This window comes from Mesoplodon densirostris, chromosome 8 (assembly GCF_025265405.1).
Source record: "Mesoplodon densirostris isolate mMesDen1 chromosome 8, mMesDen1 primary haplotype, whole genome shotgun sequence".
Lineage (NCBI taxonomy): Eukaryota > Metazoa > Chordata > Mammalia > Artiodactyla > Ziphiidae > Mesoplodon > Mesoplodon densirostris.
This window is the reverse complement of record NC_082668.1, coordinates 22,688,573-22,712,068: the sequence shown is the minus strand read 5'-3', so window position 1 is coordinate 22,712,068 and position 23,496 is coordinate 22,688,573. Positions and strand designations below refer to the sequence as shown.

General features: G+C 39.9%; 1 protein-coding gene across 12 annotated transcripts in view; it reads right to left on the bottom strand.

Annotated features, from left to right (window-relative positions):
- The window catches only part of FN1 (fibronectin 1), a 71,983-nt gene extending 66,710 nt beyond the window's left edge, over positions 1 to 5,273 (bottom strand). For 8 of the 12 annotated variants that reach the window (XM_060105732.1, XM_060105739.1, XM_060105734.1 and 5 more), the window contains exons 1-5: positions 4,835 to 5,273; positions 3,806 to 3,934; positions 2,705 to 2,842; positions 1,215 to 1,346; positions 113 to 250 (exon numbers count right to left, since the gene is read on the bottom strand). In XM_060105732.1, the coding sequence (XP_059961715.1) occupies positions 113 to 250; positions 1,215 to 1,346; positions 2,705 to 2,842; positions 3,806 to 3,934; positions 4,835 to 4,994 (697 nt within the window). In that variant the 5' untranslated portion in view covers positions 4,995 to 5,273. The remainder of the gene's footprint in view (positions 1 to 112; positions 251 to 1,214; positions 1,347 to 2,704; positions 2,843 to 3,805; positions 3,935 to 4,834) is intronic. The other 4 variants (XM_060105738.1, XM_060105743.1, XM_060105741.1 and 1 more) reach the window with 1 other exon arrangement.
- Between the last annotated feature and the right edge of the window lie 18,223 nt (positions 5,274 to 23,496).

Below are 23,496 nucleotides of genomic sequence, written 5' to 3'. Positions count from 1 at the left end.
CATCCACGTTGGTGGAATGGATGTGTTCTAAGTGACATCACATGACAATTCTCTCTAGGAATCCAGAACACAATGCCTGGTCTCATCTTTGACATAAAGATCTAAAACATACTTCTGGAGGTACAGGTGATGCGTCCACTGCCTTCTCCCAGACAAGTACAATCCACCATCATCCAGCCTTGATAAGGCTTTTCCCAGGTCTCCCCGACAACATAGGAAGTCCCAGCAGCGTGATCAAAACACTTCTCAGCTGTAGGGAAATTTGAAAGAAAAACGGAAAAAAAGGAGTTATTTTGAATTGTGCAGTTTCCCTATAATTTAAATTGTACTGTGTAAGCAAAAATCCAGCCACATTTTTTTAAGTGGTACTCTGTTCAAAAAGAAAGGCACGCCCTGTAACTAAGCACATAGTGTAACCAAAGCGAAAGAAAGCTCGAGCCAAGTTGTCAGGCAGAAATTCTGTTCTCCTAATAAGTACATGGACTGTATATTTTCCGCTAGTACCATTATTCACACCAGTATTTTGAGTGAAAAAGATCTATGTACGTATCCAGAGGGAGAGTAAATATGCAAAATTCCAATCTTAATTATGAAAGACCAATTATTAATGACTAAATAAAATGACAAGAAAGCTATTTAAAATTTGGATTGCTGTAAAAACAGAGACAACGCAAAGAAAAATAAAAGCCTCTGAATTAGAGAACAATCAGAATAAAATTTATAGTAAAAAACTTTTAGATTTGTATCAATAGAATTCAGCTGAAGATTGACACCAAAAGAAACTCAGCAATTTTTATTTTGACAAAAAATAACCAAGGGGATGACAGAGCACACACCATATCGTGTTTTTGTCCAGTGCGTTCCAATAAAGAAATATGTCAAAAGGGTCATTTTTTTTCTTTTAAATAACTGAAATCAAAAAAAAACCTGAAATCTGAAATCAGATCTTAGAGAAAACAAATGACTTCTTCCTAAATCTTTCAACTCTATCTTGTGTTTTTGAAACAAAATTAAGACTTCTACACGTGGTTGGTATTTTTGATCTGATTCTTTTAAGAAGACTACGATTAATAACATTTCATTATTTGAAATAGAATTCTCAGTTTGTTATCTTTTTTATTGGAATTCATATATCTTGTCCAAGTAGATTTTGGCTCAACCCAATATTTTAACTGTGCCTCCCCACCCTTCATTCATCCCCAGGAGTCACAGACCTATGGGTTTGCAGGTCCATTCTCCTTTCCCGTTACCGAGACACACACACTCCAACATGTAACCACCAGTCTCGTGTGGTCTCCTCCAGGTGTCTCCAATCTTGTAGGACTGACCCCCTTCATGGCAGCGGTCTGTTCAAGATAAAAAGCCAATGTTAGAGAGAGTGGTATAGAAAATATTTTTAAGAACAAAAAGTCTCATGTTCCAACCAGGGTAGGCACTTAGGTTAGCCAAAGTAAGAGAACAGCTTTCCCATCAGAGACAGGGGAAAAGTTAACAGGTCTGGTCACTTTGGGTCATTCAATTAAATGTCTTGTTTAAGCACAATGGGAAACCACAGAGAAAATTTGAATGGCAAAGAAAGGAGACATAAATCCTGGTTCCCCAGAGAGATCACAGGAAATTGGGTTCTAAAGTAGAAAAGAAAGGTTGCCAGGCATGGTTTCTACACATACACAGCGGGTTGAACCTGAGACTAATTCAATGAAAAAAGCCACATCAGGCCTAGCATTCCAGCTTTCAGGATGTGGAGAGTCTGTATTTCACCCTAGAAATGTCATTTTGATGGAAAGAAATAGATGTATATATAGCAAGTGTGGAAATCTGGGTACTTTTCTAGGCTATTAAACACAAGGGCACATGCAAAGGTTAAACTGTCCACTAGACTGTAAACGCAATGGGACACTGACTCTTAAGATTTACCAGTACACTTAGATAGAGCCTAACATTAAATATGGGAAAGGCTGATTGGGCTTATTCACAAGAGACTGATTTGTCTTTTGGACAGAGCCATCAAGTGACTTTATACAATGATGGATTAAAAAAAACTAAATGCTATGCTAATAGAATCTATTGGTAACACAATGAATCATACTGGAAAGTTTGACTTAGCTGAACTAGAATTGCTGAGAGTCAGTCCAGATCCCAGAGTACCTGGAAACACTATCAGGCTAATCATTCCATATTATTCCTGGGAATAGAGAGATATGCTTCCCGGGAATAAACTATTGCTTACAAAGAAACCAGACTGTTTCTGTGAGATCCAAGAGGTCTGGGCATTGCAAACAAGAAGAGCAGACCACACAATGGTTAATTCACTCTTTGTGACCATCTTCCCAATCACTGCAGATCACCACATGGGTAGTCTGGCTTGAAGATGCCCAGATAACGTAGAACGGGCAACTCCTCTAAGAATGGAATGGAACCCAAGAAATCCACATGGTTATGTTATGTACATACACGTGTACACACACACACACACACACACACTCATAAATGCACACAGACTAAACACTGACTCCACCTATGCTCAGAGCCATCTTCCAGAAGCACAGGAACCAGTCAGGTGGCCACAGAAGACTTCCTGGTCACCTGGGGTAATCCCCAAATTAGGAATATCCAGTCATGGATAACAGAAAGTGACAGTGATGGTAATGGAAAAATTCATATCGTGCTATTTTAGCATCACTTGACAGAAGGCCATTCTTACTTGCAATGGTGCAGCTTATTCTCCCTCGCCCAGCCCCAATGCAGGTGCAGTCCCAGATCATGGAGTCTTTAGGGCGCTCGTAAGTGTCACCCACCCGGTAAGTGTTCCCGGTGTACTTGTCAAAGCAAGTCTCTTCAGCTGAGGAGAGAAGGACAGTCCACATGAGCCTTACATATGTAAAAGCTTTTCTCTTTCACTACTCCCATCCAAAGGAAAACTCAACTTTTTCATTCTATGAGTGGCAATGGTCAAACGGAAAGTTTTAAAAAAAATTGACGTGGGAGATCTCGATTTTACCCTAGGCTCTAACAAAGCCTCAGTTTTCAATCTTTGACAAGTTCTCTAATTTTCTGGAAATGAATAGCCATTGGAAAGGATTCTCAGGCCCTTAGTAAAAAGCCGTAACGCACGACCTTAGGACAGGCTAGATTGTGAAGGAAGGGCTTTGGATTCACCTCTCTGGCTCAGAAAGGCAAACCAAGGTCCACATAAAAATAAACAATCTGAAGAGCCCCTCCCCCAGCCCCTCCCCAGCCACTGTCAGTTATTAATCCTACTATTCCATTTTAGCCTCATCAGTGCTTCTCTGTAGGAGTTGCCATAATTTACAAAAACTATATCAAGGGTTATAAAGGAAGGAGAACTCTGAAGTGGTTAGTGATTTTATGTTGAACTGCAGGGGACAAATCACTTTCCAATGTACTGCCCAAAGTGTTTTCTGTCCCATAATTTTACAGTTTAAGATTTGAAATTACTTTCTAATAAATTAAAATGTTATAATCATTTTTTTGAGGAAGGAGGAACACACAACATTTTTCATTTTTTTCTTTTTTCATCAAAGGCTTTGGGAAAGTAAAACCCAAAAAAAAGACTCTGGGAACTACTTTGAGATACATTTGTTCTTTTGTTTTAAAGGTAAAAAGAACATGTGAAAAGCAAATATAAGCAGTTATTAAACATTTTTCAAGAGGAAATGACAAATAATTCCATTGGGGAAATGGTGAATGTAATTTTATTACTAATGCTAACTTTAATGAACAGGCACTACTTCTCCATCTATGAGAAGATATTAAGTACAAGACAGGCTCCCCCCTAACTTACGTTCAGGCTTGCTCTCGCAGTTAAAGCCCCGGCTCCCTCCATAACAGGTACAGACCAAGGCACTGCCCAGGTAGGTGCGCTCCCATTGTTGGTTTATCTGATAGTGTTTCCCATTGTCATAACAACCAGCTATAAAGAATTAAAGGAAAAAGTCATTAAATTTGCATCCTTCTTTTTTCCAAATGATGGAATTTTCTTGCACAACTAAACTGATGAGCCTAAGCAACAAATGTAGGGGAAAACGTTAACCATCAGAGCACCAGGAGAATTAAAAGCGACTAGATATCTAAAGAGTTAACCGCAAATTTGCACACGTAGATATTTGGTTATTCCTTTTGTTTTTCTTTTGACTTAGTTAAATGTTATACAATGATGTCACTTCCATCTGGCCAGGGGTCTGCATCAAAGGCGTGGAAACATTTTGAAAAGCAGATAACTGGGAACTACATTTTAAAACGTGCAAGGAATTTCAGTGCTCTTTGGAGGTAATAAGTCAAGAAGGGCAACGTTCAGCAGTTTCCTTTAGCCAAGGAAAAGGGAGGGTGTGTCTGAAAAACTGGAAGAGAATTTCTGATCTCTCTTCTTGGAGAAGCATCCTGAGGGCCTCAGGATGCAATCTGAACCAATAACATCTCATTCAAAGTAGGAGCAACACAGTTATTTAGCTACCGTCTCCTCACCCCCGTTTTGAAAACGTTTAACCCCACAGTAATCCCACATGGAAAGTTTAAAGGCATACATCATTTTCTCTTTAAAGGAAAGTTTTGATGAATTCATAGGAGTTAGACCTGAGTTGGTAAGAGCACTGCGGGACCTCGCAGAGCCCCTGTCCTCCAAGGCATTATCTTATCCTAGGCCCTCAGAACCAGACTGCTCAAAGCAAGTCTTTTGGTTCCCCAGCCGGTTTCTCTCATTAAGGAGTGCACACTCTCCACACACGCGCGCGCGCACAACTTCAGCCACAACTTCGGTTGGCTTTACGGGTCCCAGCCCTGCAACAGCCTGTTTCAGCCGGCGGTCGGTACTCACGCTTGCTTTGGCTGACAGTCAACGGGGACTGGGGTTGAACGATCTGCTGAGCCTGCCTCTTGCTCTTCGAGGCTCCGGTGGAGGGCACCGCTGTCCCCAGGGACAGGACGGTCAGCAGCAGCAGCAGCAGCAGCAGCCGGGGCCCCGGACCCCCGAGCATCTTCAGACGGTGAGGCAACTTGCCACCAAGTTTGGTTCCCTTCGCAACCTGCGGGCGGAGTCCCTTTCAGTGCCGCCAAGAAGGTAAGGGCTGGAGGATGGGGAAAGGAAAGGGTAGAGGTACACAGGGGAAGGAGAGGACGAAAGAAGTTGTGGCTGCAGATCCCCTCTCCCCCGCTCGCGCCTAGAGCTCTCTCTCTTCCCCTGCAAAGCGCAGCCGGCGCGGGCGGCCGAGCCCCGAGGGCCGGGGTTTATATGGGACTGTCCCTTCCCGCCCCCCGCGAGGCCCTGGGCGCTGGGGAGGAGGGACCGGCTGGACTCCCTCCACCCTCCTCTCGCCGCCGCCGCCGCCGACCGCGCGCGGATTGGCCCGGGCTCCGGGTGACGTCAGGGGGGCTGTGGGTTCTCCTCGAACAAAAGAGATGCTGATCGCCCGCCAGGATTGGGCAAGAGAACTTTTTTCTGTTTCCTTTGCGGTCATCAAACTTTTGGGGAGCAAAGGGGGAGGGATTGGGAAGCGGCTAGAAAGGGGTTGACTGGGAGGAAAGGGAGGGGCCGGAGTCGTGTGTAGCAAAGGGGTCGCAAGTCCATCCCCCCCTCAACCCCGCTTCCTTTTTCTATTTTATTGAGGTTGGCGGTGGGGAGGGGGGGTGGTTGAGGACATTGCGTCTCCTCTGGAAAAAAAGTCTCTGCTCACTGGAGTGTAGTTCGAGGGGGAGGGTAAAACCATAAAGTAGCCACCACCTTGCAGCTGTAGGAATGTAGACTTTGCCGTCCCAGGGCGCGGCTGGCTTTCCTTCTGTTCCCTTTCTTTGGTTTACTGTGCACTGACTGGAGACTCACTTTCTTTGCCTTCACAGCTTCCTGTTCAAGACTTCTCCCCTTCTAAACGCTGTGCCTGCCCGGTTCTGAGGACGTTTTAGCTGGGGGGCAGGAGGGAGAAACGATCCTTTTAATGAGCTTTTACTTAGTACCAGAAGTTCTGCGGGGCGCTTGACGGATCCGGGGGTAATTCAGAGAACGAGGTTTCTTTTGAAAGGACAGAGCAGCAGTTTGCTTTTTTCCAAATATGCAAGAAAGTCTTCTTTTCCCGGGGATGGGATGCCTGTTACCACTGAAAACTGAAAAGTTGGACCGACCTCGGAGAAAGATCGTGGTGTCCTTGCCCATGTTCACCGCGCCCGTTACACAAAGCAGAGATCCTTGAGTCCTTAAAAGCTGAGAAAAGACCATTTCCAGTCTTTCCTTCCTACAGTCCCTTCCTTGATTTTATTTGGCATTTTCCTTTGGTGGACATCTGTCTCATCACAGAATTCCCCTCCCCCAGCCCCGCTGCCAGACTTTTTTTTTTTTTTTCCCCAAATGTTACTTACTCCAAGAATATGGAAAGTTCCCATTTAAGATTTCCCTCTAAAGATACAGGGTAGAAAGGGAATCTGAGAGGTCTCTAGCATTTAGCAACTCATCACATCAGTCCCTTTTACAAACACAAGTCACACGTGCTTTTTAAAGATCTTCAAAAGGAGTCCTCAACTTTCTTCAGTAACTCCTGAGAGATCTAAACTCAAAGCTTTGCCTCCTAGTTAGGTTCCTAGTGCAGACCTCCCTTTTGCTTTGAGAATCTGTGGAAGCTGCTAGCCAAATATGTTTGTTTCTGCAATTACTTTTCTCCAAAAGTTCTGCCTTCAGCAACTGCCATGGGGTAATTTGAACTCTGGTCTATAAAATGCAGAACACATCAAAGACACAAAACTAACATTTGCTTTTATTAACACAGGGAATTAAAGGTGGGGGGAACCACACAGCAAATATCACTTTCCTACAAGTAGTGTAAAGTAATTTCTTGAGGCATGTTTGTGACCAATTTTGCAAGTTGAAAGAGTGCCACAGATTTCCCCAAATTTAGAGTCCTGTCTGGGTTAGAGGTTCTTTTCTGTTGGTTTTTTCCCCCCTGATTTCTCATCATCGCTTGACAAAGCAGTTTTCTTTTTCAAATATAAAAGGGCCCCTTGTAAAATTCTTAGTAAATTTCTGGGAAGCTGGGTGTTCCTTCCAGAGGGAACGGTACCTGGAAATCAGGATGTAAGCAAGGTAAACCTGAAGCTAATGCTTTCTTAAAATACGTAGATTCTGGGGGAAGGAAATAAGTGGTTAGAAATGTATTTTGTCAACCAAAACCATGATAGTTTTATATATTTACTGTACTCAAAATACATTAGAATAATATACACAAGAGAGCTTGGAGGAAAAAAGCCCAAGTGACTCACATTTCAGAAGAAACTGATATTACAATCCATTGAAATATAATTTGCTTAAGGATATGGTATATTCTAATGTCTCAGAAGCAAAAGTATAACAATATACTGACTGAATTTTATAGAAATGCTTGAGAGTTCACCCTTTTACTTGAAAGTGGCTCTTCTTTTTTCTTAAACTTTGGAGACAGAAACATTTTCTTAGATAACAAGGCTTGTCACAGTATTCTTTCATTATCAAAGTCCCTTGTAATTGTGTAAGTCTATATCTCTAACTGGAGAGATAATTAAATCTCTCCACTCTGACCCTGTTCAAACTAGGCATGCCTCGTGTCCAAGATTCCCTTGCACTCCCTTAAGAAATCTGAAGACTATTTTGACTGGATGGGTTCTTCAGCAAACTGTATCCTCCTGTTTGTAGGATATATCATTGGATTTATTTTTCTCATCTCAATTTGGAGAAGGAAATGTGACAAAAGATACAGAAAGTAGATTCGTAGGTGCCTGGGGCTGGGGCTGGGCATGGGAATTAGCTGTCAATGGGCACAGGGAATCTTACTGGGGTGATGAAAATACATGTGCTAGAACTATATTGTGGTGGTGGCTGCTCAACTTGGTAAAGTTACTGAAAATCACCGAGTTGTACACTTAAAATGGGTGAATTTTACGGTATGTAAATTGCACTCCAAAAAAGTTTTTAAAGCACTGATTGAAGTGTAGGCTTTCTTTATTCTTTTTTTACTTGTATTGTACCATCTTCTGATTTTGTTTCAGTGACATGCACTCAAGTGGCTGCAGCATATGCAGGGCGCCCTCATTTCTTCATTTTTCTAAGAGGAAGTTTGCCTTTAAAACAGTAGTGGATTCTTTCTTCTACACCAGTAACCTCTTACAAAACCTACTATTTGTGTGACGCCATGCATGTGGTAGAGACAGAACAAATCTTCATTTATGACTGTGCCTTGTTTCTTCTTGGATTTGCCATCGAGATAGAATTTTCTCAGAACTCAGGTAAACTTAAATGTTCAGGGCTTCCCTGGTGGCGCAGTGGTTGAGAGTCCGCCTGCCGATGCAGGGGACACGGGTTCGTGCCCCGGTCCGGGAAGATCCCACATGCCGCGGAGCGGCTGGGCCCGTGAGCCATGGCTGCTGGGCCTGCGCGTCCGGAGCCTGTGCTCCGCAACGGGAGAGGCCACAACAGTGAGAGGCCCCGCGTACCAAAAAAAAAAAAAAAAAATGTTCAGTAACAAAAAGGAGCACATATATTTGTGAGTTTGGGGGTGTTATTTGGATGTTTTGTTACTGGAGAAGGTCAATGAGGAGCATATGCAATTATGGAAATCTGAAGTGAATTGACTTCATTTGTTGAAATTATGACTAAGCACAAAACAAATTTATCAGAGCCAGTCATTTAGAAAGGATTGAAATCAAAACAACTTAAGCCAGTTTTGTTTCTGAGTGAAGAATGGCTTTTCTTTAAGAGGAATACACACATGAGAGACAATAACTGTCTTAGTCAAATCCCTTGCCTATTGAAAAAAAAAAAAATCTTATCCCTGATACAAAGTAACTCCTTGACCCCAAGGGTTATATTTAAATGAAGGTGGGCTGTTTTTCCTGAAAACCTTTGGCTTTTATCCTGTTCTTAATCTCTTTCAGTTCTGTTAGAGGGGAGGCCATTGATTAGTTGACCTTTGGAACTTTCTGCCTTAAGAGCCTGCAGTGTCTTTTACTATTTCATGGTCTTCTGTGGGTAGGTTGAATGGAGATAAATTACAGTAGTTTTGTTTCTTATCTTGATTTTATTTGGGGGGCATGAAATCCTTCCTATCTTCCCTTGAAAACAGCCAAGCTTGCAAAACTGCTACTCATTAAGCACAGGTGTGAGAAGGAAAAATAAACTGCCCCATGGACAGCCCTCATGGGTGGAATGTCTGGACAGTTGTCTAGAATTGACAGGGCCTTGCAATCAGGGGGAAAAAAAATACTTGATAAGGGCTTTAAATTATGCCTTGAAAGCTAGCCAGTTTTCACTTAATCAGCATTTTGTTTATAGTTTAAGTTACTTTATTATTTAATCAGCACTTTTAAAAGCCTTAATCGGTGTCCTTTGTTTTTTAACAGAAGTGCTCTTTTTCTCATTAGAGTGATGTAACTCCCAAAAGGCTTTGCAAAGGAATCTTATTCATCCAGTAAAGTGGAACAAACTACTGGGTAGCTGGACTGTATTATAGAACATTTCAGCTTTCCAAGATAGGTAGTAGTTTCTTAGAAAATTTTTATTTCTGTGTGCTGTTGCTCCTTTTTCCAATCTTGCTTTATTTTATGTAGGTGGCTTTAAAAGTTTATTTTGAAAGGCTGAAAAAATTTTTTGAAAAGTTAAAAGATTTTTGGGATTTAAATTATTTTCTATCTTTTTACATTCACATACTTTAAGCATTTATATGCAGCTAACTTTGAAGGTTGCATCAGGTGCTTAAAAACAACCATAAACATTATCTCTTAAATAAACTTTTATACCAACAATAGACTACTGTGATATAGGTGGCCAATAGACACTCCTTCTGTTGATTAATTAGTTATTAAAAATTAAGGACATATTCAACTGAATTATAGCAATAAAAGCATAATTACAACTATCCCTAAATTTAAGCCAAACCATTTTCTTGATAAATTTGATATAGTCTCTCATTAGCTGTGAAAATTTTACTGAGATGGAATGGATATTTCAAATCATTACTGTGTTAAACATGAAAAATTAAGACATGCATAAGCACCTGAACAAGGCCATAAAGGTTTCAGTACCTGCGGAGAAATACATCTAAACAGCTAGATTTTATTAAGCACTTTCTCTGAGCCAGACCCAGTACCAAGTACTTTATATTCAGTTTTTCATTCAACCATCAACCACCCTCTGAGGTAAGTACTATTATCCTCTCACTCCTACAGATGAGGCTACAAGGCTTAGAAAAATAGCTAGAATGAAGCTTTCTGAATCACCAGCCTTGTAGAAATTATAGTATCACTTATCTCCCTCTGGAATAAAAATATGAGCAAAGCAATTGGCTAAAGGATTTTGTGAGTGACTTTTTCAACATGAGACTAATGTATTCAGATGTCACACAGAACTCTGCTAACTGACATGTTACCAGTTTTCCCCTCTTGTATCCAGGGCCATTCTTTTGCGAAACAATGTCCTTCAAACAACCTGTTTTGTTTTGGTACTTTGATTGCTACCTCTCTCCCTGTACTAGACCACAAGCTTGATGGGGCAGAGTCTCTGTCTTGACACTTTTTTTTTTTTTTTTTTTTTTTTTTTTTGCGGTACGCGGGTCTCTCACTGTTGTGGCCTCTCCCGTTGCGCCGTTGCGGAGCACAGGCTCCGGACACGTAGGCTCAGCGGCTATGGCTCACGGGCCCAGCTGCTCTGTGGCATGTGGGATCTTCCGGGACCGGGGCACGAACCCGTGTCCCCTGCATCGGCAGGCGGACTCTCAACCATTGCGCCACCAGGGAAACCCTGTCTTGACACTTTTGAATGAAAGGAGAGAAGGACAGATGATAAACACTCAAATTTACAGTTAATGATTATTTATCCAGCCGTCATATCACTAAGCGCTCTGCATATGTTATTTTAGTTTATCCTCAAAGCAACTGCCAGAAATAAATATCCATAGCCCCATTTTACTGTCTGAGACACAGAAAGCTTAAAGATGGTCCTTAAGCTTTTGCAACGAAAGAGGGACAAAGCTGGAACTTAAAGTCTAGACACAAAATTCATGTTCCTTACCAAGACATACAAGGCTTCCCCCAAAGATTTTGCCCCTTTTAAGTTATAAGAAATCTGAACAAATTCTCTGGTGGTTACTTTTTTTCTTCCCCCAGATCTTCATGCTGTGTTCTTCACTGCCTTGCTCTGCATCCGGGGCTGACTCCTTGGACTGTTTGACAGACTCCTCTCCCTGCTGCAGGGGAAGAGGACAAAGAGGTCAGGGTGTTTCCTCTGAAGCCTGGTTTTAGGGCCACAGTTCTGGTGGCATCTGCCTCTGTGTAAAACATGCATGCTCAGTGGGAGCCATATTGCCCCCAAGAGGGGGAAAATTGATTGTTGGTGGGTAGGTGGGGAGTGGGGAGTGAAAAAAAAAAAAGCCTACCAATCCTACCTGATAAAATCTTATTCCTTAGTTGTTAATTTATCTCATCAGGTAGAATTTAAATTAGATTTAGTTTTTCTTGGAAGTGGGAATAATAACCAAAAAGAAATGGGGAGGAATACTGTTTTGGATGAACAGCTCTTGCCAGGCTGTTTTCTGAAGCTCCAGTTCTGAAAAACTCCAGAACCGAATTTTTCAACATAGGTACACAGTATATCAAATTCAAAAGTATTTTCCTTTACTCATGAAAATCTTTGTCCTTTAATTGTCTCTTCTTTTTAAAATTTGGTTTTTCATTAGAGACTAATGAGAATTGTTTAAAGTTACAACTTAGAGAACTGATTTGAAAATTTTGGCAAATTGTGATTCTGTTTGTTCCCAAATTATAATAGGCAATTTAAAAAATTTAAAAACATGGATATATTGTTTTCTTCCAATTTTTTAAGGAACTTCATTGAGGTATAATTGACATATAATAAACTGCACAAACTTAAAGTATGCAATTTGATATATGTTGATATATATATATATATATATATATATATACACTCAAGAAATGATCACCACTATTAAGAGAATGAACAATATCCATTGCCCCCCAAAGTTTCTTTGCACCCTTTGGCAATCCCTCCCTCCTGATTTGCCTATCCCCAGGCAACCACTCATCTGTTTTCTGTCACTATGGATTAGTTTGCATTTTCTAGAGCTTTATATAATTGGAACCATACAGTATATACTCATTTGTACTTACTTTCACTCAGAATAATTATTTTGAGATTCACCTATACTGTTGCTAGTATCAGTAGTTCATTCTTTTTATTACTGGATAGTATTCCATTGGCTATACCACAATCCGTTTATCCATTCATCTGCTGATTTGAGTAATTTCCAGATTTTGTGACTAGAAACAAAGCTACAATAAAAATTGTGTACAAGTCTTTGTATGGACATATACTTTCTTTTCTCTTGGGTAAATGTCTAGGAATGGAATAGTTGGATCATAAAATAGTACGTATATTTTTTTTAACATTTTAAAGAAAATGCAGAAAGGTTTTCCTAAAAAGTTGTACCATTTTACTTCCCCACCAGCAATGTATGAGGAGTCCAGTTACTTAACATCCTGTCAACACTTAGCTTGATCAGTGTTTTTAATTTTAGCCACACTGCTAGGTGTATAGTGACTTCTCTTTGTGGTTTTCATTTGCATTTACTTAGTGACTACTGATGTTAAACATCTTTTCATGTGCATTTTGCCGTTTGTGTATCTCCTTTTGTGAAGTGGCTGTTCAAGTCTTTTGCTTGTTTTTTAGTTGTCTATTTGTTTTATATAGAGTTTTTTGAAAATGCTATATATTCTATTGATAGATACAAGTTGTTTATCAGATACTTGCTTTGAAAATATTTCTCCCAGCGTGTAGCTTGTCTTTTTTTCCCCAATGGTGTCTTCTTTTGAAGTGCAAGGTTTTCTATTTTGATTAAGTACAGTTTATCAAATTTTTATTACCTCATTTGTTTTGTGTCTCTCAGAGATCACTGTCCCTTGTTGCCTGATATCCAGTGTCTTGAAGACCATGGTTTTATATACTTTTGCCAGAGCTTTCTCCCTCTCTCTCTCTCTCTCTCTCTCCCTCTCTTTGGTTGTTTCAAGTGAGACAGTAAGTTTGCTCCCTATTACTCTGCCTTAGCTGGAAGCAAGAATCCCTTTCAGTTTTCAGAGGTTTTAAATATACTAACCAACAATTTGAAAAATCCTATCCTCTAAACCTTATTTCAAATACAACTTGGAATTTCTGTATATATTTTAGACAGCTGGTTTTTTGTCTCTTACTTTGTGCCCAATAAAAGTATTACTTTTGACAGCTTTTTGTTACATAACTTTTGAACTATTGTTGTAATATTTCCTTATAGCTTATTATATCCTTTTCCACCTGTCTTCTCTTTGAGAACAAATTTTATTTCTCTTGGAACATGATGTCAAAGAATGAAGCTGGAGGAAAGTGTAAGGTTGAATCCTCAAGGGAAAAAAGACACCACAGGAAACAAACGCTAGAACCACAGCTTCTCCAGGTGTTGAACTAAATGGTTATTAAGTTAATTGGTAGGTAATTATGGGATCTATTATCATTTTACATAAGTAGTACCTAACTAAGGTGATATAAATTGTGTTCTGTGTGAAGTTGTTACTGATGATGATGGCTATCCCCACGTGCAAGTGAGAAAACCAACAGAAAGATGATGGTTATTAGTGACGATAGTAATGATTATAGGTCTCTGATTATTTTGACCCAATCTGATATCTTCTCCTCCTCATTTTGATTACACTTATATTGTTTTCTACAGCGACTGGCATATCATTAAGCCCATTGAAAGAAATTTACACTGATTCTTTTCTCCCCAGTAGCACTATATACTCTTTGATAGTAAGCACTGAATTTAGCCCTAAAAGGAAGATTTTTTTTTCTATCCTTTGAAGTTCTTTAAGGAGTATGGTGGAGACTGCTGGTAGTCCACCAAGATCCATGCTTTTCTTCCACAGTTAGTCCCATTGTGCATAACTAGACCACATTTTACAGGCCCCCTTGCTGTTAGGCATCGCAGTGGAAACAGTTCTCACCAGTGGAATGTGAGAAGTGATGTCTCCCTACTCTGGGTCTGGGACTTAATTCATTCAGCATGCCTGCTCCAGATTTTTTTATTCCTTCCCACCAGCTGAAATGCAGACATGGAAAGCACCCAGCTTTTACCAAGAAAATGATAAAAATGTCTTAGAAAAAGCCCGGGTCCTGAATCATCATGAAGAACAGAGCTCCTCCACTGACCTAGACCTTTGACCCTGGGACTGTTGCATGAGAAAGAAGTACACTCCTGGACTTCCCTGGTAGTGCAGTGGTTAAGAATCTGCCTGTCAATGCAGGTGACATGGGTTCGAGCCCTGGTCTGGGAAGATCCCACATGCCATGGAGCAACTAAGCCTGTGTGCCACAACTACTGAGCCTGCGTGCCACAACTACTGAAGCCTGTGAACCTAGAGCCTGTACTCTGCAACAAGAGAAGCCACCGCAATAAGAAGCCTGTGCACTGCAAGGAAGAGTAGCCCCTGCTTGTGATAGCTAGAGAAAGCTTGTGCACAGCAACGAGAAAGCCTGTACAGAGGAATGAAGACCCAACGCAGCCAAAAATAAATAAATAAATAAATTAATTAATTAAAAGAAAGAATTGCACTCCTTTATTCTTTAAGCCCCTGAGCTATTGATCATCTTTGTGACAGCAGGCCTATCGTCACATTAACCAATATACAGGACCTGTCACTGTCTTCCTTAGATGCCCAGTTGTTGAACTACTCTGTTCCTGGTAACTGCATGGGTTTTGTTTATCGGTTTTGCCCTGCTATTTGTAAGTCTGCTTCCATTTTTATTTCTTTTCCTGGCCTTCCATATACACACACAGAATTCAGCTTCTATGCTAAACTCTCCTGATATTCACCATTTATTTAGAAATAATAAATTCAGGTTATCCATCAGATATTTTGAGCATCTGTTCAGAGCTCTGTTATGGGTGGAATTGTGTCCCCCCCACCAAACTCATATGTTTAAGCCCTAACCCCAAGTCCCTCAGAATGTGCCCTTATTTGAAGATAAAACCTTTACAGAGGCAATCAAGTTAAAACATGATCATTAGGGTGGGCCGTAATCCAATATGACTGGTGTCTTTGTAAAAAGGGGAAAATTAAGACAGACATGCACACGAGAATGCCATGTGGAAATAAAGGCAGTGATCAGGGTGATGTATGTACAATCCAAGGAATGCCAATGATTGCCATCAACCTACCAGAAGCTAGAGGAGGGGCACGGAACAGATCCTTCCCTCACAGCCATCAGAAGGAACCAACCCTGCTCACACCTTTATCTCAGACTTCTATCCTCCAGAACTGTGAGATGATACATATTTGTTGTTTAAGCCGCCCAGTTAGTTGTGCTTTGTTACTGCAACCCTAGCACACTAATGCATGCAGCTAGAGTATTAATGCTAAGAAGAGTGTAGCAATGGATTCAGATTAATATATGGAGCCCTAGAGCCATAACATAACATGACCAAAGGCAAACTCCTAGTCAGATGAAGGGCTGAGATGATTGACTCTTCAGTCCATGCTCTTTCCTGCAGACATTTCTGTGCCAAACATTGCATGTAGCAAACAAAGACAGGTGAGACAGAGGTCTCACTCTTAAAGAATATAAAATTTAGTAGCAAATTGGCAGAGATGAAACAATTTGATTTACATAATATTGGCAAGTGTGTTCATTGCAAAAAGGTATACATGTACACAGATTTTAGAGATGTAAATTGATGCATTGTGTTCAAAGGGCATTTTGGTAACACTCAAAATGCACATTACTAAAACAAAGAAAACAAAGCACATGCATTTCCTCTACACTCTCCTGAAACCACACTAATATGATAGTTCAGAGATAACAACAGTAAAAAACCACAAGAATGAAGAGAATAAGAAAGAAGACAGAAGATAAGAAATATCAACAAAACTTTGGAAGAAGGAAAGCAGACAGAGAAGTAATAACTGAGGTCACAGAAGAAGCCAATAAGAAGCAAGTTGATTCACATTCTAGAAACCTTGAAAAGCACAACAGTGGGAGGTACCAGGTACCTCTGACGGTGCGAAAGAAAAGTGGGGCTGAGAAGTGTTTGAAAGTCTCTATATAAGAAGCAACAAGACACCATCTTTAACCCCTCCCCTGTTCTACCCTGCCAAGGACTGGTCCACCCTTCCCTCACTTTGTCCAGGTAAGAGCCAGGAATTTTACTGTCTGGATAGATGGAACCAGACAAATCCTAAACATATTGTAGGAAAGTGTAGAGGTGAAGCACAGCTGAAAACAGGAGGATTGAGTGAAAGTCTACATGTTTAATCTCCATGTGGCAGATTGGAGAATTTCCTTCTGGATTTAGTCTCTTTGGAGAGAATGATCTATAGTGTAATGAAATAGCTGGATCCCAAACCCAAGCACCTACACTGATGTCACTCAGTCAATAAGCTTCACCAGATGCACAGAATTTCCAATCAGACCTGGAGATCGGTGCCTCAACTCCAGATATGAATAGACAGCCCACAATCATCAAGCAGTTGAGGAAAGCCTCTGTCTTGAAGAAAGACCAAAATGGACTTACAGGAAACAAAACAGAAAGATTTGAATAAGGACAATACAAAGAATAGAAGAAAATGAAAAACGAAAGCAAATTAAATCTGGCAAATCAGGGCCTCCCTGGTGGCGCAAGTGGTTGAGAGTCCGCCTGCCGATGCAGGGGATACGGGTTCGTGCCCCGGTCTGGGAGGATCCCATATGCCGCGGAGCGGCTGGGCCCGTGAGCCATGGCCGCTGAGCTTGCGCGTCCGGAGCCTGTGCTCCGCAACGGGGGAGGCCACAACAGTGAGAGGCCCGCATACCGCAAAAAAAAAAAAAAAAAAAAAAAAATCTGGCAAATCAGTGACTATAGAGAGAAAAGAAGATACTGCAAGGATAAAACAAGAGTAGTCATCTATATGTGTGTGGGTGTTCAGAGAGCAAGAAATAACTCTCAGAAATAAAAAAAAAGAAGATTACAGGAAGAAATTCTGAATATTGATGTTATTAAAAATTATGGTGGAGGGGCTTCCCTGGTGGAGCAGTTGTTAAGAATCCACCTGCCAGTGCAGGGGACATGGGTTTGATCCCTGGTCTGGGAAGATTCCACATGCTGTGTAGCAACTAAGCCCATGCACCACAACTACTGAGCCCACATGCCACAACTACTGAAGCACGTGAGCCTACAGTTCTATTTCTAGATCAGAAATCAGAAAGGAGGACTAGTAGTTATTTCCAGAATGTGTTAATGATCTAATGTACATCTATTAAAAATGTACAAAATTATACCTCAGATATATTACATTAAATAAAATTAAATGGACACTAGAAACAAAATGTTCATGCCTTTCAATGCATCAATTCTAAATTCCTCTATTTTTTAAGATAACCCTAATCCAGAGATCAGCAAACCTAGGAGACAAGTTTAGCCTACATTTTGTTTTGGGGTAGACTGTGAGAAAGCACTGTTTTTAGATTTTGTTTTTTTAATTGTTGAAACAAGTCAAAAGTATAATATTTTTTGATAAGAGAAAATTATATGAAATTCAACTTTCAGTGTTTATAAATGAAATTATTTTGTAATACCTGCATATCCATATTTTTACATATTGTCTGTGGCTGCTTCCACTTTCAGCAGAGTTATGTAGTGACAGAGACAATATGGATCACAAAACTGAAAATATTTACTGTTTGTCCCTTTAGGGAAAGGTTTGCTGATCCCTGGTATAGGGGTTTCAATTTCCATTGAAATTGTAATCTGCTTGTTTCAGCTGTTTGGTTTTATCTTTCCCAAACTAAAGTATAAACCCCCTAAGGGCAGGGATCATCCTTACATTTCTTTTGTATTCACCTTCCAAGCATGGAACTCTGCATGGAACACATGACAGATGCTCAAACAATACCTGTTGGGAGGTTAGATGATGAAGTACCCACAAGCCAGAGGTGACAATTCCTGGGGTAAGTCAGTTCTCATGGCCACACAGAAGGGTTTGTTCAACCAGGGATTTTAGACTCTCAATCTGTTTTGATTTGTGAAGCTGTATTCTTTTTGGCCATTCTGCCAAATGACTTGTCTGTTTTTATGATTCGTTTTTATGCTTTATATTGGTTCAATATTGGACTTTTGCCTAAGCAGCAAACTTCAAAGAAAGCTCTCCTGTCAGAATTGCTGATATGAAAGAAGACCTTAAGAGTCAAATGACCACTTAGTGCATAAAACAATATGAGAGAAAATGTGGACACTATTTCGCGTTCATGACAAAAATGAGGATGCAGTGGAAAGTGAGACGGGAGAGCTTACTGCACTGTGCAAAAATCAAGTTACAAGGTGTCATTAACATTACAACAAAAAAGAACTCTTAGAAGGGCAATTATTATACATAATTTATAGATTCTTGCTTTAACTATTTTCATTTTTAGCTACACAGGAATATGATTAAGAATGTGTAGTACTACAGTCTAGTCAAGTTTCCTTGTTATTCTAAGAAAAATATGATTTTGTATTGAAAATTAACCCAACATTTTGTAACATCTCAGTGTATACTTACTGTCAAATGCTAAATATGTATAATCTGGTATAGGAAGCACTGATACAAATTAGGTTATTTGTTACTTTTATTCTTGATTTGCCTTATGATTGCAGGAAAAGTATTTATTTTTATAACTTAATCATCCTCTTTTATAAAAACTGGATAAAATTCTATTTGCCTATGTCATTATCATATTGCAAAGATGCATAAGTGGTCTACAGAGTGGCATTTATGACTTTTGGTTTCATGATATTTATCAATTAGCATTATTATGTAATTACACTCTGGTCATATATTTGTGTGACCTTGCTATCTCTGTGCCTCAGTTTTCTTATTTGTAAAATAGAAATGTTGAATTAGATTATTCCTTGGGTGAAAACTTTTATGATTATAAAATAGCTCTTGCCAATTTACAATTTTTAAATGTCACTTAAAAATATCTGAATATAAAATAATAATGACAAAATTACACCTGTTAAGTATTCATGCATGTATTTTGCATATGTCAGAATATTAGAATATACATTTTGGCATGGAATACTATATATCCTCAACTTGCTTTTGTTTCTAAGTAAAAGAAAAGACAAAGAGCTGAAGTTTTACATCTTGCAAGAATAAAAATACTGTTTCTCCTCTCTGTTTAAGTAATCCAAGGATCTTTGTTACTCTACTTCATGATGTCCCACATTTGGAATCCCTGGAGGTGGGAAGTACAGCTCATAAAGTAGCCATCTCTTCCCTGCCTGAGTTCTAAACAGATGAATGATGGGGGCAAAGATGAAGGAAGTGATTCAGTATGAGAGTCAGGTAAGTCTGCTAACTGTGCCCAGAATTAGGGAGTCTCATTTGCCTGTTGTAGGTCCCATTGGACTGGAGTGACCCACATAGGGCATGTGACAGCCCCAGCAAGGTCAACTTGCATGGAATAGCAGAGAAGCAATAAAGATTTCAATGGTCAGGCTCCATGCCTAGGGGAGAAAAAAGGAACGCAGGCTTGTCTGGTGCTTCTTACCAAATTTACAAATTCAGTAAGTCACTTCATTTCTCCAGAGGAGAGACAAAATGAGAAAAATGTCAAAGAGAGTTACCAGGACTGTGCTTGTGGAAAATCATTAGGTAACAAAGATGTGCCCTTTCTTTTATTTTTTTTAAACCCCACATTTGTTTATTTATTTATTTATTTTTGGCTCTGTTGGGTCTTCGTTTCTGTGCACGGACTTTCTCTAGTTGTGGCAAGCGGGGGCCACTCTTCATCGCGGTGCGCGGGCCTCTCACTATCGTGGCCTCTCTTGTTGCGGAGCACAGGCTCAGTAGTTGTGGCTCACGGGCCCAGTCGCTCCGCGGCATGCGGGATCCTCCCAGACCAGGGCTCGAACCCGTGTCCCCTGCATTAGCAGGCAGATTCTCAACCACTGCGCCGCCGGGGAAGCCCCCCCCTTTCTTAATCTACAGTCATAATCATTACTAGCTATATTCTCTAGAAATAAACCTTTGTGATGTTTTTTAGATCTTAGAAAATGCCAAGATATGGCATGTAAAATAATTTGATACAACTTTTCAAGCAGATTTGTCTATAATGAAACCACTCTTGGTTATACATTTGCAGATGTTCTTTGCCAGGAAATGTATGCATGTGTTTAACACTTATCTTTGATATTAACTGTGTTAGTATTACTATTGCTTACTTTGACATTTGAGCTTTAACATTTCTATTTGGAGGAATTAAAAAGCGTGACCCCAAAGGAGCTTTAATTCATTGTCATAATATGAGTTCATGTGAGTGTTTTAGAAGACACTTCAGAAATGGATTTGAATGAATTTCAGTAATGAAATGCCTTCTGAGACAAAGTTTAGGACCATGCCACTTGGAACTTAAAATCTTACTTGTGGAAATTGCTTCAGTGGAAATATATACTGATGTACAGTGTAGAATGTAGTTTGATTCAATGAGTATGTTAGCAGAATTTTCACGGTGACCAGATAAAGACGTATAATTAAATAATAATTAGTAAGATAAGAAGAGAATAACTACAATCTTAAGTACAGTTTGACTTTTATGGCAATAAATGGAAATTATAGGGAGGTAGACTTTATTTCAACACAAAGATGAACTTTCTAATAGTAAAAGCTATCCAAGACTGAAATGGGCTGCAGTAATCAAACAAAGGCTGTACAGTCACTTGATTATGGTACTTGTAGGAGACTCATTCATGGTTGTATTGTACTGGGTTTTATTGAACTTGATTTCCAAGTTCTCTTTCAGTTATATTCTATAAGAGCTAAGCTCTTTCAAAGTTTCTTTTTCTTTTATATTAGTTAATAAAATACACTAAAACTACTCAGTATATCTCTGCTTATAATAATAGAAAAGAATCAGAAACATTTAAAATAAGGAAGAAGGGGACCATGTGAAATAATTTCTTTACAAATTAAGGTGTTGAGAACCTTATCTATTTTCTAAAGATATTTTAAAAGGATCCTTGCGTGTATGAAGGGTCTTATTCTATTAGTGTTCCTTTGCTTGTTCTGAAAATATTACTCCTGAAGCAATATTGTAAGTGATCTTGGTAAAATTACTTGGCTCATTCTAAAATTTATAAGAGGAAACGCAGTAAAAAAAAAAAAAAAAAAGCTGCCCATAGAATGGACAGTATTGATTTGGAAGCATGGTCCTAAGATTGAGGATTTAGAAGCATGGATTCTAGTGAATTGGCCATAATTTATAAATTAATCACAGCTTCTTTTTATCTGGATGGATGAAGCAACATTGGGTTACACAATGGTCGGGATGCATGACTAAGTTCTTTATTCCATCATAGAGTTGGGCTTCACTAGAAACATATTTCCTGATTCCATAATAAGTGCCACACTCAGTGACAGCCAGGAGGAGCTGTTCGGTCTTTACTCTGTCTCAACAACCTCTGGGTGGAATCAAAACACTGCACCTACTTGCACTGAGTTCACTTTTGTGTCTTGTGGGCTACATATATAAGTGGTAAAGGAAAACACTTGTTTTGTAATGAAAACATGATTGCTGGATTCTTTATGCCACTGAAGATTCCTCTGCCCATTTTTGTTCTCAGATGCTTTCATGAGCTGTTTTGAAAGGATGGCTCGTTGAATTCTCAGCTCAATCATCAGCTCTCCCCTTAGCATTCTGTTTCAGTGCATGGGTGGGAACTTCTACACTCCTCAACTGCTCTTTTTTTTTTACAACTTTATTGGAGTATAATTGCTTCACAATGGTGTGTTAGTTTCTGCTTTATAACAAAGTGAATCAGTCATACATATACATCTGTTCCCATATCCTTTCCCTCTTGCCTCTCCCTCCCTCCCACCCTCCCTATCCCACTCCTCCAGGCGGTCACAAAGCACGGATCTGAAGAAAAAAAATGTTAAAAGTCTCAATCTATGGTGTAAACTGTAAAACATCTTTTCTCCCCAGTGGTCATGCCAAAACAAAACCCTGCATATCACTCTGCATAACTGAATCAGACAATCCTTTCGCGTCAAAAAGCCATCATTGTAAACCTGAACATTGCATTGCTTATTTGTTAAGAGAGTATGTACAAAAAATTGTATAGGAAATAAAGACAAACTTTCTTTTTTTTTTTTTTTTTTTTGCGGTACACGGGCCTCTCACTGTTGTGGCCTCTCCCGTTGCGGAGCACAGGCTCCGGACGCGCAGGCTCAGCGGCCATGGCTCACGGGCCCAGCCACTCTGCGGCATGTGGGATCTTCCCAGACCGGGGCACGAACCCGTGTCCCCTGCATTGGCAGGCGGACTCTCAACCAGTGCGCCACCAGGGAAGCCCAAGACATACTTTCTGACCTCAAAGATCAAACACTTTAGATCACATCTGAGAACAGACACTAGGTATAATATGGCTCATAATTGGTGACAGAAGCAGTTAGAAGCAACTTGATTAAAGGTAGGAGACATTTTCTCTGGTATAGGACTCATAAAATGATCAACATATATATTAGTACAGTTTTTGGTGTGTGCATTTGGGGGAGTGAGGAACAAGGGAGTGAGTAAAGTTTGTGAACATTGCTTTTTGCTGTCTTCCTAAGATGTCAAGGCTGTAAGAACCTATCAACCAAATAATATTAAATGGAACACATCCAAATAATATTAGGCTTAACCAAATGAAATCATTATAGAGCAAAAACAGTGAATATTGGCAATTTCATATGGGTCAATCAATAAAAATCTGCATTCGTTTTCTATTTCTGTGTCACAAACTGCCACAGATTTAGCAGCTTAAAATTACACTTATTTCTTATCTCACAGTTCAGTAGATCAGAAGTCTGGGTGGGCTCAACTGGATTCTCTGATTAGGATCTCACAAGCCCCAAATCACCATGGGGTGGAGATCTTTTCTGGATGTTCTGGAGGAAAATCTGCTTCCAAGTCCAGTCAGATTGTTGAAAGAATTCAGTTCCTGTGGTTGTTACCAGGGGTTGTTCTCAAAAACTAGAAGATGCTCCTGAGTCCTTGGATGTTACCCGCTTCATCTTCAAGCCAACAATGGTGTGTGGAATCCTTGTACTTCAAATCTTTCTGACTTCTTCTGCCACCAGCCTGAGAAAACTCTCTCTTTTAAGGACTCATGTGATCCATTAGACCTTCCCAGATATCTTCTTTTTGATTAACTCAAAGTCAATTGATCAATAACATTAATTACATCTGCAAAATCCCTTTTGCCATCTAAACGTAACTAATGAGGTCTTGATAGCTCATCATATTAGAGTGGGAAATATGGGCGGTGGGGGCATTTTAGAATTCTGTCTACCATGTATATTAAACATGACCCCAAATGTCTTGGTTGGAAAATCCTCAATTGCCGAATTGTGTTATCCATGACCTGGGACATTTCAAATAATTTTAGGTACAAGATGCCCATGAAAGGATGAGGTGTACTTGCA